Below are 12,211 nucleotides of genomic sequence, written 5' to 3' on the forward strand. Positions count from 1 at the left end.
AAAACTCCGACCAAAAAACTTTTAATCCCAACAACGCCATACGGGGGGGGGGGGGGGGGGGGGAGGTGGGAAATAAAAAAATAAAAAGTTCCGCGTCAAGACTCGCCGCCACGCGCCGACAGCCGAGCCACCCGCGTCCCCGCCTGCCAAAACGCGACGGCGCTCGTTTAACTCCCCACGCATTGAGGAAGGCTCCGGCACAGCCCCGGCGCCAGCGACAGGCACGCAGAATCAGCGCCAGCCACGCGGAGCCAGCGCCAGCCACGCGGAGCCAGAGGCACAGGAATCTGTGAGCTCTGCCAAATTAACGCAGAGGCTCGGGAACTTGCACGCGATTCGTCAGAGCAGGAGTTCTGTGCTGTACTCCGATTACTCCACCGATTATCGGCTCCATTACGCCACCGATTATCGGCACGAGAATAGTTGGGGAGGGGGAAAGTGTCGTCCCCGTTCCCGCACGTGCCGCTGGTCGGGAGGTGATGGGCGGGAGCTTGGTGAAGTGTGCCTCGGGCAACGGCCCTGCCCGTAATTGCACATACAGTACCGTCAGCAGTTAAAATTATAAACGAGTCACTGGTAAAGACGTAACGATTCTCTCCCCCCCATCTCTATCCCCTTTCCCCCCATCTTCCTTCAAGTGATTGTGGTGAATTTCAATTAAGGAATCAATAGTTTTTAACACCGCAGTGGATCTAGTGGTGAAGGGTGACTGTAGGGGATAATGTAAACCCATTGCACATCTCCATATATATAATTCTGGGCATGTATGGCCAGCTGAAGAATTTAACATATACAGGCTGGCCAAAAGGTCAGGACACGTTGGGTTATTATATTTATTTTAATGACTCACAAAGGCTTTTTTCGGTCATTGTAACAAATTCTCTAGTTGACTTCCGTAAACATTAACACATGCATGAATTATCTTTTGAAATTCATTTTGGATTTAATTTTAAGATTATCTGTGAACATTCATGAATGACAGTCTCAATTTATTCAGGGTTCTTCGTCGAGTTGTGCAAATGACGGGCTTGAGGTGACCAAGAAAAATATATATTTATAAAGATAACAGACAAACTATTAAGAGAAAGGATACATAAGTAAAAAAAATATGCCAGTGTCAAAATAAGTGAAATAACCCTGTGTCCTGACTTTTGGGCCACCCCGTAAGTAATGTGAATCTATTACACAATATGTACGCATGCTGAACTTCTTTTGCACTGTACGGAGCCAACCGTGCTAACAAAATAAAAAACAATTAGAAAGAAATAGGTTTTAAATCTAGATTGCAATCTAGATTGTAATCTAGATTTCAATCGAGATACACCGATGCATCGTTGCACTGCCTATAACGGCCTGCACTGCACTGCCACCATCTATGAGGCCGCCGTTTGAAGGAGCATTGCACAGAAATGTGCGCGCAGCGTCCCTCCCGCGACGCTCACAAAAACCTCTTCTTAAAATGCCTGCTGTGTGGCCCCGTAGCCCGAGACGTACAGTATACGCACAACAAAGCAAGTGCTCACACCTCGTTTCCTGCATTTTCAAACAGCCAAATTTCAATCCCTCACTCTGCCTCTCTGGCCTCTCTCGGCGTGCTGTGACTAAGAACCCCCTGCCGCAAACGTCGCCGGCTGGACGCCATTCCTCTTTAAGGCCGCGTTGTCGATTAAGCTGTTGATATGTTATAATTAGCATGATGAGGGAAAGGACATCCGTGTTCATAGACAACGTGGAACGGGACCCCCCCCCCCCCACCGAGTTGTGTGTCGTGTTCGTTCGACCCAAGGGACGGCGAGACCGACTCTGGGCACGCGTTCGGAGCGGTGCTCCTGTCAAAGGGGCAGACGCCGAATGAGCGCGTGGATCACGCTCTTCGGCGAAGGGGAAAAACAACGCCGACCCTCGGCGCCAACGACACCCTCCAGCACCAGCAAGCCTTCGCCGCCAGCGCGTCCCGGCGCCACGCGCCGAACACGAGCGATCGTTCGCAATAGAGGTTTTTTTTGGGTGAGATGGCGCGTAAATATAAATGTGTCGTTAATCCGCCGCCACCCGGCACAGATCATTTAGTAAGGTTTGTCACGTAGACAAAACGTGCCAGTTAGTTACTACTTCGGCACACCGGTGAGTTGCAGAGTAAACCCACAACGTTCACAATTTGAGTTCCGTTTCGCTGGTGAATACATCCACCGTCGTCGGGGCGATGTTTTTCCAGAATTGCCGATCGTACGCGCGCGCCACTCGGACGATGGAATCGCGAGAGGCTCGCGATGTTTGCATCCGTGGCGACGACGACGACGACGAGAGCGACGCGTCAGGGGAGAGGGCAAGACCCTCCCCCCCGCCACCCCCCGGCGCAAACAAGGGGGAGCGACGGGGGCGCGCGAGCGGGGCGAGCGGCCACGCGGCCGCGGCCGTCCCCGCGCTGTCTGCTGCCTGCCACGCCGCTCCGCGTCCACACAAAAGGCCCAGGCGGAGGTCGTGCCACCGTCTGGACAATGGCCGCCGGGGGCAGACAAAGGGGGCGAGAGGCGCTGCCGTGGTGGTCTTTTGTTGCGGACGCGCTCAGCCCTGCCAGCTGCTGCCCGCGTCCACGCGCATTTACCCCAAAATAATAATAATAATAAAACGGTAATAAATAAAATAATAAATAACTGCGAGACGGCCCCGAGCTGACGTCGCGCCGACGAGATGATTTATGCGCTCGCACGCTCGACCCCAGTGATTGGAAAATCACCGTCGCTGATGGCCGCTGATATTCCCCCGGAACCTCATAGTACGTGCCCGGCAATGGAAACGGTCATGATTATCATTATCATAGGCCAGGGGGAGCGTGGATGCGACATTGTCACTCCCGGCAGCATCTGATTTCCTCCAGCTCGTTAAGAGATTAGCTGCTCTTCTACGACCACTATTATAATTATTATCATCATCTGCGTCGGCACAATCATCGTCGCCGTCACCATCGCCTCCGCAGGGCTGTGACCGGACAGATGTGGTCCCGCTTGAGGGGGAATTGAGAAATCACCGCCCATTGTCTCTTCCCGCGCTCCGCGTGGGGGCGGGTGGGGGTGGGGGCATCAGCTGTTCTCACCGGCGACGCTCGACGCCACACTTCAGCTGAAGAGAGGCGACGAACGCTCATATGAACGATGACAAAATACCGCTAATGGACGGTTTACTTGCTGTACTTTCTGTAAACCGTCCATTAACAAAATACCAAACATATTTCATCTTCGGTTTAACATTCAAGTACCATTGCACTTAGTGGCGTAAGTACGTTACCATATATTACAACAACAACAACAAACAAAAACAATGGCGTTCTAATTGACCGTGTAAGGTGACAGGACACCGCTGGAGGGGACGACGGAGGGACAAGACTGGAGACTGAACGGCAGCCACGGGAGGGATCGCGCCCAGGGGGACGTTCACCACGGAGACGGAGCGATGAGATCGGATCTCGCGCGGGAGTGAGCCGGGGCGAGAGCAACGTCGGGGCACGAGGGCCGGCGACGGCGTGCGTGGGCGAGCGCGGCGAGTTGGCTTGTCGGCAAACGCGTGAGTGGATGAGCGAGCCAGGGGGCGAGCGGGAGGGCGCCCGAGGGGGCATTCGGCGAGAGCGTGCGAGTGCATTGAGCAGACAGAGTGAGCAAGTGGGTAGGTGGGCGAGGAAACGACCGGGCAAAAGAGCAAGCGGGCGAGGGGGCAGCGCCGGGAAACCGGATGCCCGAGGCCCTCGTGTCTCTCCGCTGCATAAATCACAGCGGCCGCCACTCAAATAAAACAGCAAATTGGTCTAAATTTGCAAATCTAAAGTCCATTAGGCCGCCAAAGTAAGTGACAGCGCCCAGGCCAGGCTGTGCTTTTAATGGACTCCCTGAATTATTAGACTTGCAACTGGCACGTGTGTGTGTCGGTGTGTGTGTGTCGGTGTGTTTGTGTGTGTCGGTGTGTGTGTGTCGGTGTGTGTGTCGGTGCGTGTGTGTCGGTGTGTGTGTCTGTGTGTGTGTCGGTGTGTGTGTCTGTGTGTGTGTCGGTGCGTGTGTGTCGGTGTGTGTGTGTCGGTGTGTGTGTGTCGGTGTGTGTGTGTCGGTGTGTGTGTGTCGGTGTGTGTGTGTCGGTGTGTGTGTCTCGGTGTGTGTGTCTCGGTGTGTGTGTGTCGGTGTGTGTGTGTCTGTGCGTGCGTGTCGGTGTGTGCGTCAGCGATCGCGCAGGAAGCGAACGAGTCGGGGCCCCCGGACCGACCCGGCGCCCACGGAGAAGCGACCGTCGCCGGCACGGCACGGCCCGCCACGATTTTCAGCGCTCCTGGGGGGACTCGCATGGTCGGGCTGGTGACCGTGTTGAGTTCCCCCTCCCCCCACGCAGTCGTCGTGGGAGTGTTAGACTCGACATTATTTTACTTGGGGAACTGCCAAATAGTCCCATCCCGTTGCGGACCTTGGAACTGCTGGCGCTGTTGAAACGAACGGCGATTTCACAGCCTCGGAATCGTCTGTCGACTGGCCCGCTTGAGATTCAACGGCGACCGCCGTATTCCCGCATGTGCGTCTGCTTATCGTGCGCATCTATCCAGGGCGGTGGGTTTGTGTCGGGCAATGAGTGGAATAATGAAGCGCAGAGACGTCGCTCCGCACAGCTCAACAAAACGATGAATCTACCCAATCTCAAGCTAACCTTGGCTAAACTAAATCCTGCCACTTCCCCCCCCCCCCCACACGGATTTGCGCACAGGGCCTACGCGTGTCTGCACGGACACATGCGGCCCGTGCTAGTTCGCAGCACTGGTTTGTGACACAGCTGTAAACGGCGGTGCTACGTTTCCCATTAACACCACGGTTTGTGTCGCCACTCTTTAAACGCCTCCGAGTCGCAAGAGGTTCAGCCATCCACACGCAACAAAGACAAAGATCCCCCGTCGAGCCAACACAGACTGTCGGGGCAAGAGCCATTCAGCGAGCAGGTACGAAGGCCGACGTGGTGCACGAGGGGGTGGGTGGCCAGCACCATGCCCGGACCGACTTCAACAATGCTTACGCTCTGCACCAGGTACTCATTTAAGGCCAAGTCGACCGAAGGGAGGGCGCGCCTATGACCGGTTGAGATTTGTCGCCGCAGATTTAGGCCGCGTCCAGGAAATTGAACACACGTTGCCATGCTGGTAGCGCCGCGCGGAAGCCATTCCCCTACCGCTCCCCACCACCACGTCCCACACGTCCACAGGTCCACACGCTCGCAGAGAACGACGCGCACACGGCGCGCAACCCCCACGTAGCGCACCTCTCCGGAAGCCCGCGCCGTCAACGGCGTCCGCGCAATCTCGGAACACGGTGAGAAAACGCGGCTTCGGCGGGGGCGACGGAGGGCGGGCCACCGTAGCGGCGGTGCGCGCGGTGCGGCAAGAAGCAAGGCGGCGCGCCCACCTGAGCACACCTCCTTGTAGGACGGGTTTGGTGTGGAGCCTCCAGAGTAGCCGACCTGCGTGGAGAAGACTCCGCTCTGCGTCCACAGCATTCGCTCGGCACCCCAGAAGCAGCCCATGCCTGGGCACACGGGGGGGAACGCACCGGGATGAGGGGAACGCCGCATGTCTGGAGTGATGGATTTTTATTGTTATGATAATCATTATATTTATGCAACTGACAAATGACCCAGACGTACAGATCTTCCCAGGACAGCTGCCGTCTCAACAAGAGGACAATCCTGGGATAGGCGAGACAGGTGGCAACGCGAGACACAACGGCGGGCCAAGCTGGTACCCTTGCGGCAGCAGCGCCCCACGGTGGGCGAGGCTCACGGTAGCGTCACGGTGATTCGTGGTGAGGAGGCTCAGGGTGAGGAGGCTCAGGGTGAGGAGGCTCAGGGTGAGGAGGCTCAGGGTGAGGAGGCTCAGGGTGAGGAGGCTCAGGGTGAGGAGGCTCAGGGTGAGGAGACTCAGGGTGAGGAGACTCAGGGTGAGGAGGTCGGGTGAGGAGGCTCAGGGTGAGGAGGCTCAGGGTGAGGAGGCTCAGGGTGAGGAGGCTCAGGGTGAGGAGGCTCAGGGTGAGGAGGCTCAGGGTGAGGAGGCTCAGGGTGAGGAGGCTCAGGGTGAGGAGGTCGGGTGAGGAGGCTCAGGGTGAGGAGGCTCAGGGTGAGGAGACTCAGGGTGAGGAGGCTCAGGGTGAGGAGGCTCAGGGTGAGGAGGCTCAGGGTGAGGAGGCTCAGGGTGAGGAGGCTCAGGGTGAGGAGGCTCAGGGTGAGGAGGTCGGGTGAGGAGGCTCAGGGTGAGGAGGCTCAGGGTGAGGAGGCTCAGGGTGAGGAGGCTCAGGGTGAGGAGGCTCAGGGTGAGGAGGCTCAGGGTGAGGAGGCTCAGGGTGAGGAGGCTCAGGGTGAGGAGGCTCAGGGTGAGGAGGCTCAGGGTGAGGAGGCTCAGGGTGAGGAGGCTCAGGGTGAGGAGGCTCAGGGTGAGGAGGCGCAGGGTGAGGAGGCGCAGGGTGAGGAGGCTCAGGGTGAGCGCATGGTGAGCAGCGTGGGGAGGGGCTCGTGGCGAGGAGGGAAGCGGAAGCGTCATGGCGGCGTCCGCCATGCGGCACGCCGCACTCACCAAACGTGGCGAGCTGCAGGCCCTCCGGGAACGGCTCCACCGCAGGATTTCCGTTCACCGCGTGCCTGGCTGCTCGTGGGACAGCAGGGAGACAAAAGACGGAGGGGTCAGTCGGTCGGTCGCGCACGGAAGATGGATCGTGGCATGGCAGGACCGTCAAGTGACGCGATGGCACGGCCAGGTCTCCATCCTACGGCCGTAGAACATGGCTGACAACGAAGTTGATGATGATGTTCAAGCAGAAGTAGTTTAGGTTAAGGTGCGAAATTCACCCGGCCATCCATCCAATATCAGAAGCGACCCAGGGGTGTGTGGAACGTGTATCCTATTAGCCATAATTAATACAGAAAGGTGTCACACCAGATGTGGTCTCACGCAAGTGCTGCGTTCTTCCTGTTGCCCGGTCCTTGAACGGATCAGAGGAGTCACTCGAAAGTGGCACTGAATTCCTCTTATCATCCACGTGTATCAGGAATAACATGGTTTTACGAACATTCATGATGTATTGAAACACATATACATCACACGTATATTTTCACAGCCAATATGTGTCGAGTCCCAGCACCATCCACCACGTGTACAAGAAAGAGGTCAACGCACCAAGGATGAGAATTTCCAGAATTCTCACTTGCTGTATTTTAATACTGACTTGGTGGACCTTGTCGTGAAGATGTCCGACGCAGAAACGTCGCAATCCAACTGATAGATTTGGTTGTGGAAGACTCGCTCCGGAGACGTTATTATTATCGCTATTGGGCTCCTCCGAGTGAGCGGTCCAAATGCTCTCGCCGAGCCGAGCCACGGTGTCGCGTGTGTTCGCGTGTTTGCACACGCGTGTGCTCGCGTGTGCACACGTGTGCACGCGTGTGGCCGCGTGTGGCCGCGCGCAATCATCGACGCTAGACGCAGCCACCGAAGCCGGTAGTCGGCACGTCCCGCGATCGCACCGCAGCGCCGAGCGCGCCGGGCGTCGCGGAGGGCGGCACGCGGAGAGAGCCGTCGCGCTGACGCACAGCGGCGGGGGCAGCACCGGGCATCGCTCCTCCGGCTATGGCGGAAGACGCAGGGAGCCCGGCGTGACACTGCGCAAACATCGACCGGACTGTCGACCGCACAGCAAGGGCCCCTGCGATCCGTGAGAGAGTCTGTGGAACTCTACGCGAGTCTACGGGTCCCCATACGAGTCTCTGTGTGTCCACGTGAGTCTACGGGTCTCTGCGAGAGCCAGTGGGTCTCCAAGTCCTTCGCCCGCATCTCCGATTAGAACGGCTGGCAACGTACGGTGCGAAAAAAGTTAAATGTACGTACGTACATACATGTAAGTCGACACGAGTCCCTCCGTGAGCCCACATGGAAATGAACCAGCGTGAACTGACTCGATTGAAAATTTCAGAGGCATTGCAGCAATGCACCACACATCAACTGAAGCCGATTGCCGGTAACAAAAAAAATGTAAATACCCAACACAATTGCCAATAATGCTATCGCCTCGAGAGGGCAACTCTACGACGGATTACGTTTCAGGCAATGGCCCTTCTTAAATTGCAGCTACAAATATTTTTGTTACGTGAATGTTGTCGTTGATGATTGTGCTTACGCACCCCACCGCCAACGCAGGAGCAGCAGCATCTCCACCAGACAATTTGAACGCAGGCATCGGCTTTGCACCGCAACTAATTCCGCATGTTCTCAAACACACACACACACACACGTATCGCGATGCACCAGTTCACTCCGCCGTGTGTTTTTAATGAAGCGGAAACGCGCGCGGTGCAACACCGGCAGACGTGTGCTGCACTGCTGCAAATCGTCGGTACTCAGGGCGCACTTCATCACAACGGTGATCATAACACGCCGTGGAGCTGTGATAGCGTCGCGCGGGTGTCAGCGGTGCCGCGCTACGAGCCCGGCGACCCGAGTTCGACTCCCGCTCATGGCCACCAACGCCAGTTATGTATTTTATGAACCGGTCACGGGCCTCCCCCTAGGTTGACTCGGCCTCAAATGGGTACTTGGTGCGAAGTGTAAACATCGCAACTCGGGAGGCAAAGGTGACCTTCATAGGAGCTCGTTAACAGCACTTGGCCCAACATTCTGTAAACGCTGTAGGGAGATCTTTGTCCTTCTACAATGTTGGTGAAATATGCAGAGGGCGCGTTGCATGTACGTTGTGTTTTTGTCATGTATGGTGCATGTGCGGGTAACGTGTTTGTGGCGGGAGGTCTTTGTGTGTGCTCGTGCGAGTGTCCGTGTGTGCGTGGCTGTGTGCGTCCGTGTCATTCTTTACGTGCGAGCATCGCGCACGGTGCACGTACGGGCGAGACGTGTGTGTGGGTCTGCATGTATTCTTCTTGCGTGCGTGCACGTGTGCCTACTACCCAATGACAGTGTCCCAAACGGATTAGGATAAGGCCGTCGTCTGCAGTGGGGGGTTGAAACGCGATGGAAAGGGGGAGGGACGGAGCAAGTAAGACAGATGTCTGTCACATGACCTGCGCTGACAGCCTTTGATGGATTGCTCGGGGTAAACGCGCATCTGTGCCGCCACGGACACAGCGACGGACGGGAGGACGCGACGCGGCGAAGAAGGAAAAAAAAAGCCGCAATCTACCACGCGCGGCACAATCATCGCGACGCCTGCCGCCCTCCCCCCCCGCCAGCCCCCCACGCACAACTTTAAACACCGCGGCCAGCTGGGTACACCGCTCAATGAGAAACACGTGCACCTTTGACCTTCAGCAGCGCCCATCCCACACGGCTCGGGTGAGCCTCCCATCAGCACATCACATTCAATTTCATTAAATTACCTTTCCCCCGCGAAGTTACGATGGTATACCGGGCGACGCGCCGTCATCGCGCAAGAGGCCCCCACCCCCCCCCACCCCCCGCCTCTTTTCTCGAAATTTTCGGCGCGGAAACGTGACGAGCCGCGCACGCTCGCTCGCGACGCAAATCCATCCCCCTTTGTCTCGCTTTTAATAACGGCCCCAAAAATGGCCGGGGATTTATTTCGGCGAGCGAAGAAGGAGCTTTGCGGCAGCGCGAGCACGGCGAGATTACACCGCACCGTCTGGAGGCGGTGCTGGCGCACGGCGCCACCGCCGCGGCCTGATGGCTTCATCGGCGTCCTCCATTTTAGTTTGGAGCAAACGTAAAAATGTATCTTTGTAACGGCGCAAATCCGCTAAATCGTGCCGGATTAGAATAAAGTTAAATCTGGGATTAAAAAGCTCACAGCCTGCCTAGCGGGCCACCCGCTGCCATTCCCCAGACGGGAGTGGGCTCGTCGCGTAGATTAACCGCGGCGGAGCGAAAACGCGCGCTGCCCGTCCCCGGCGTCGCTGAATTTGGCCGTGCGTGCATTCACCGCGCCGGCGCCGCCATCGCCGCCACCGCCGCCATCATCGGCACGCGCGACCAATGCGGGGTTCCTCGCGGTTTCACGACAGGGCCCGTGCGCGCCTGTGCCGTGCCGTCGGAACGTCCCGGTGAAGGGCGCCGGCGAGCACGACGCTCGCTCGCACCGGCGCCGGTTCGCCGAAACCTTCGCGATTGCGGTGGTTTCGTTCAGTCCTAAGCCAGAGGGGTCTCTCCCGCGTGGAGCGGAGCGCACGGGGGGGGGGGGGGAGGGGGGGGGAAAGCCGCGGCGGGGGCGAGCGCGATCTCCCCACGCGGCCGCGAGATCGCGAGTCGCCGAGAGACGGATCACCGAGTTGACTGCGGTCGAGGCGCAGCAGCAGCAGCAGCACGTCGGCAATGGACGCCTGTGGGGGGTTTTTTTCTCTCGTTGTTTCTCCGACCCCCCCCCCCCAACCCCGCCCCCACTATAAAAGCACTGAAATTGTAGGAAATTATACAGGTTACTTTTTAAATTAATTAATTTGCAGAAACAAATTGATTTGAAACATTTTAATTAAGTTACAGTTTAAAACAAATTATTTCTAGATTGCTTCCAAATTATGCTCCGTTTAACACTGGGCTCTTTTGTAGTTTTCGTGCAGCCAAGCAGCCAGTGCATTTCTCAAATGATTGCAGTGGATTAATTTTATTACAAAAAACTACAAATTCAATAAAATACCTCCAAACACAATGATCCAAACATCGAGCAATTGCAATTTATCACTGCAAACGATCACTTTTGCAATTCAATTAACCACGCTTAAATATTGCAAGCGCGGTTATTTTCATCTGGCCTCGAATAGGTCAACAGCACTGTTCGCACCCGTTGTCTTTGCCGCTATAAATGGCGACAATCGAGCGTGCCTGTGCTGCCGCTACGACACTCCCGCAGCCTGCCAGGGCATCCTACCACAGCGGCACGCACGGACAGCGGTGCCAGCATTTCGGCTGGCGCGGCCCTGTCTCGTGCCAGGAGCCACGCCAGGGCTGGCACGGTGTGTGCCACCACATTCCCTTTGTGAAGAGGGGCGGGGCTTGCTGCCAAATCGCCGGAGCGAAAGCGCACTGCGCCAATGTCCTTTAGAAATGCCACCAACCACATTTGGAGACTGTTAATTCTACCACGACGCTCCTCGAATATGAAACAAAAGTTGCATGTCCCTCACGTTCATTCCCCCTAGGTCAGTGTTTGTTGGACACTTTAATTCTATTCATTAATAGCCCTTGATAGGGAACATCTCGTTGGCGACGGGCTCGTCGCTTGGACAATAAGCTTTAATATTATTTTCTCTTTGTGGCTTAATATATCAGCCCTATATATGGTTTTGACTTAATGCGGAATCGTATTGTGTTCAAGGTTACCGTATGGCTTCCGTGACCCAGGTCTCTCTGAAATAGACACGTGTTTCGGTCTCACCGGACTCTCGCCTGATCAAACTAGAGGCCTTGCAAGCACAGGGACAGGCTTGACCAGACTATACGGGAGCCCCAAAGCTCATGCCCCCCACCCCACTCCCCCAAAATGACAATGTTTTATTTTATTTACATAGGACAGGAGAGGGGGGCCCAGAGGCATCGATATTCATTGGGGCCTCAAATGTCTCTGGATAGGCCTACAAAGAGGTGCTGGCACATCCTTCCTGAGGTCTAAGCCATGCCTAAATAAGGCCGTGTAGAATGAGATGGGATTTTGAAGATAAATTTAACACAACCATAATGTGATAGAGGTCGAGAGGGCACATTATTACTAATGAGTTTCCAAATGGGCTCTCACCTCTTTATAAATAAAGGACATATTACACCATTATCTACTATTGTTAAATGGCTGTCAATAATGAATGGATAGGAGGGTAGAGCCTCCTCTGCCTTTCAAGTGCTATTAAAACACACACAGCGCTTGTACGGGCTGTACTGTGCTCATTGTTCCTGAAGAAGCTCCCAGCACATGGAGCGAAACGTCGAGGCGTGGAACGACCCGAGGTGTCGGACATCAACACAACGGGGCCCGGCTCTCCGTGGTTAACACGGCAAGAACACAACTTCGCCTTCATCGCTGAGAGGTCAAGAACATTCAAAAGTGGCCCACAATTTAAACGAGCGTGTATGTATATATGTTGAACTTCTGTTCCTACGTAGCCAACTGTGCTCGTCGGAGGGGCTGATGATGCCGCATCGTCTATCGAGAGATGGATATCTCCTGTCCACAAAGACACCCTGTATAGCCGT

General features: G+C 56.0%; 1 protein-coding gene across 6 annotated transcripts in view; it reads right to left on the reverse strand.

Annotated features, from left to right (window-relative positions):
* MSRA (methionine sulfoxide reductase A) overlaps nt 1–12,211 on the reverse strand; it is a 108,499-nt gene that overhangs the window by 45,466 nt on the left and 50,822 nt on the right. For 5 of the 6 annotated variants that reach the window (XM_076072297.1, XM_076072294.1, XM_076072308.1 and 2 more), the window contains exons 2-3: nt 6,587–6,655; nt 5,427–5,546 (exon numbers count right to left, since the gene is read on the reverse strand). In XM_076072297.1, the coding sequence (XP_075928412.1) occupies nt 5,427–5,546; nt 6,587–6,655 (189 nt within the window). Of the gene's footprint in view, nt 1–5,426; nt 5,547–6,586; nt 6,656–10,295; nt 10,354–12,211 lie in introns of those variants that run through there. The other variant, XM_076072316.1, reaches the window with a different exon arrangement.

Source organism: Petromyzon marinus, chromosome 3 (genome assembly GCF_048934315.1).
Source record: "Petromyzon marinus isolate PM22_M1 ecotype Great Lakes invasive population chromosome 3, UKy_Petmar_22M1.pri1.0, whole genome shotgun sequence".
NCBI lineage: Eukaryota > Metazoa > Chordata > Hyperoartia > Petromyzontiformes > Petromyzontidae > Petromyzon > Petromyzon marinus.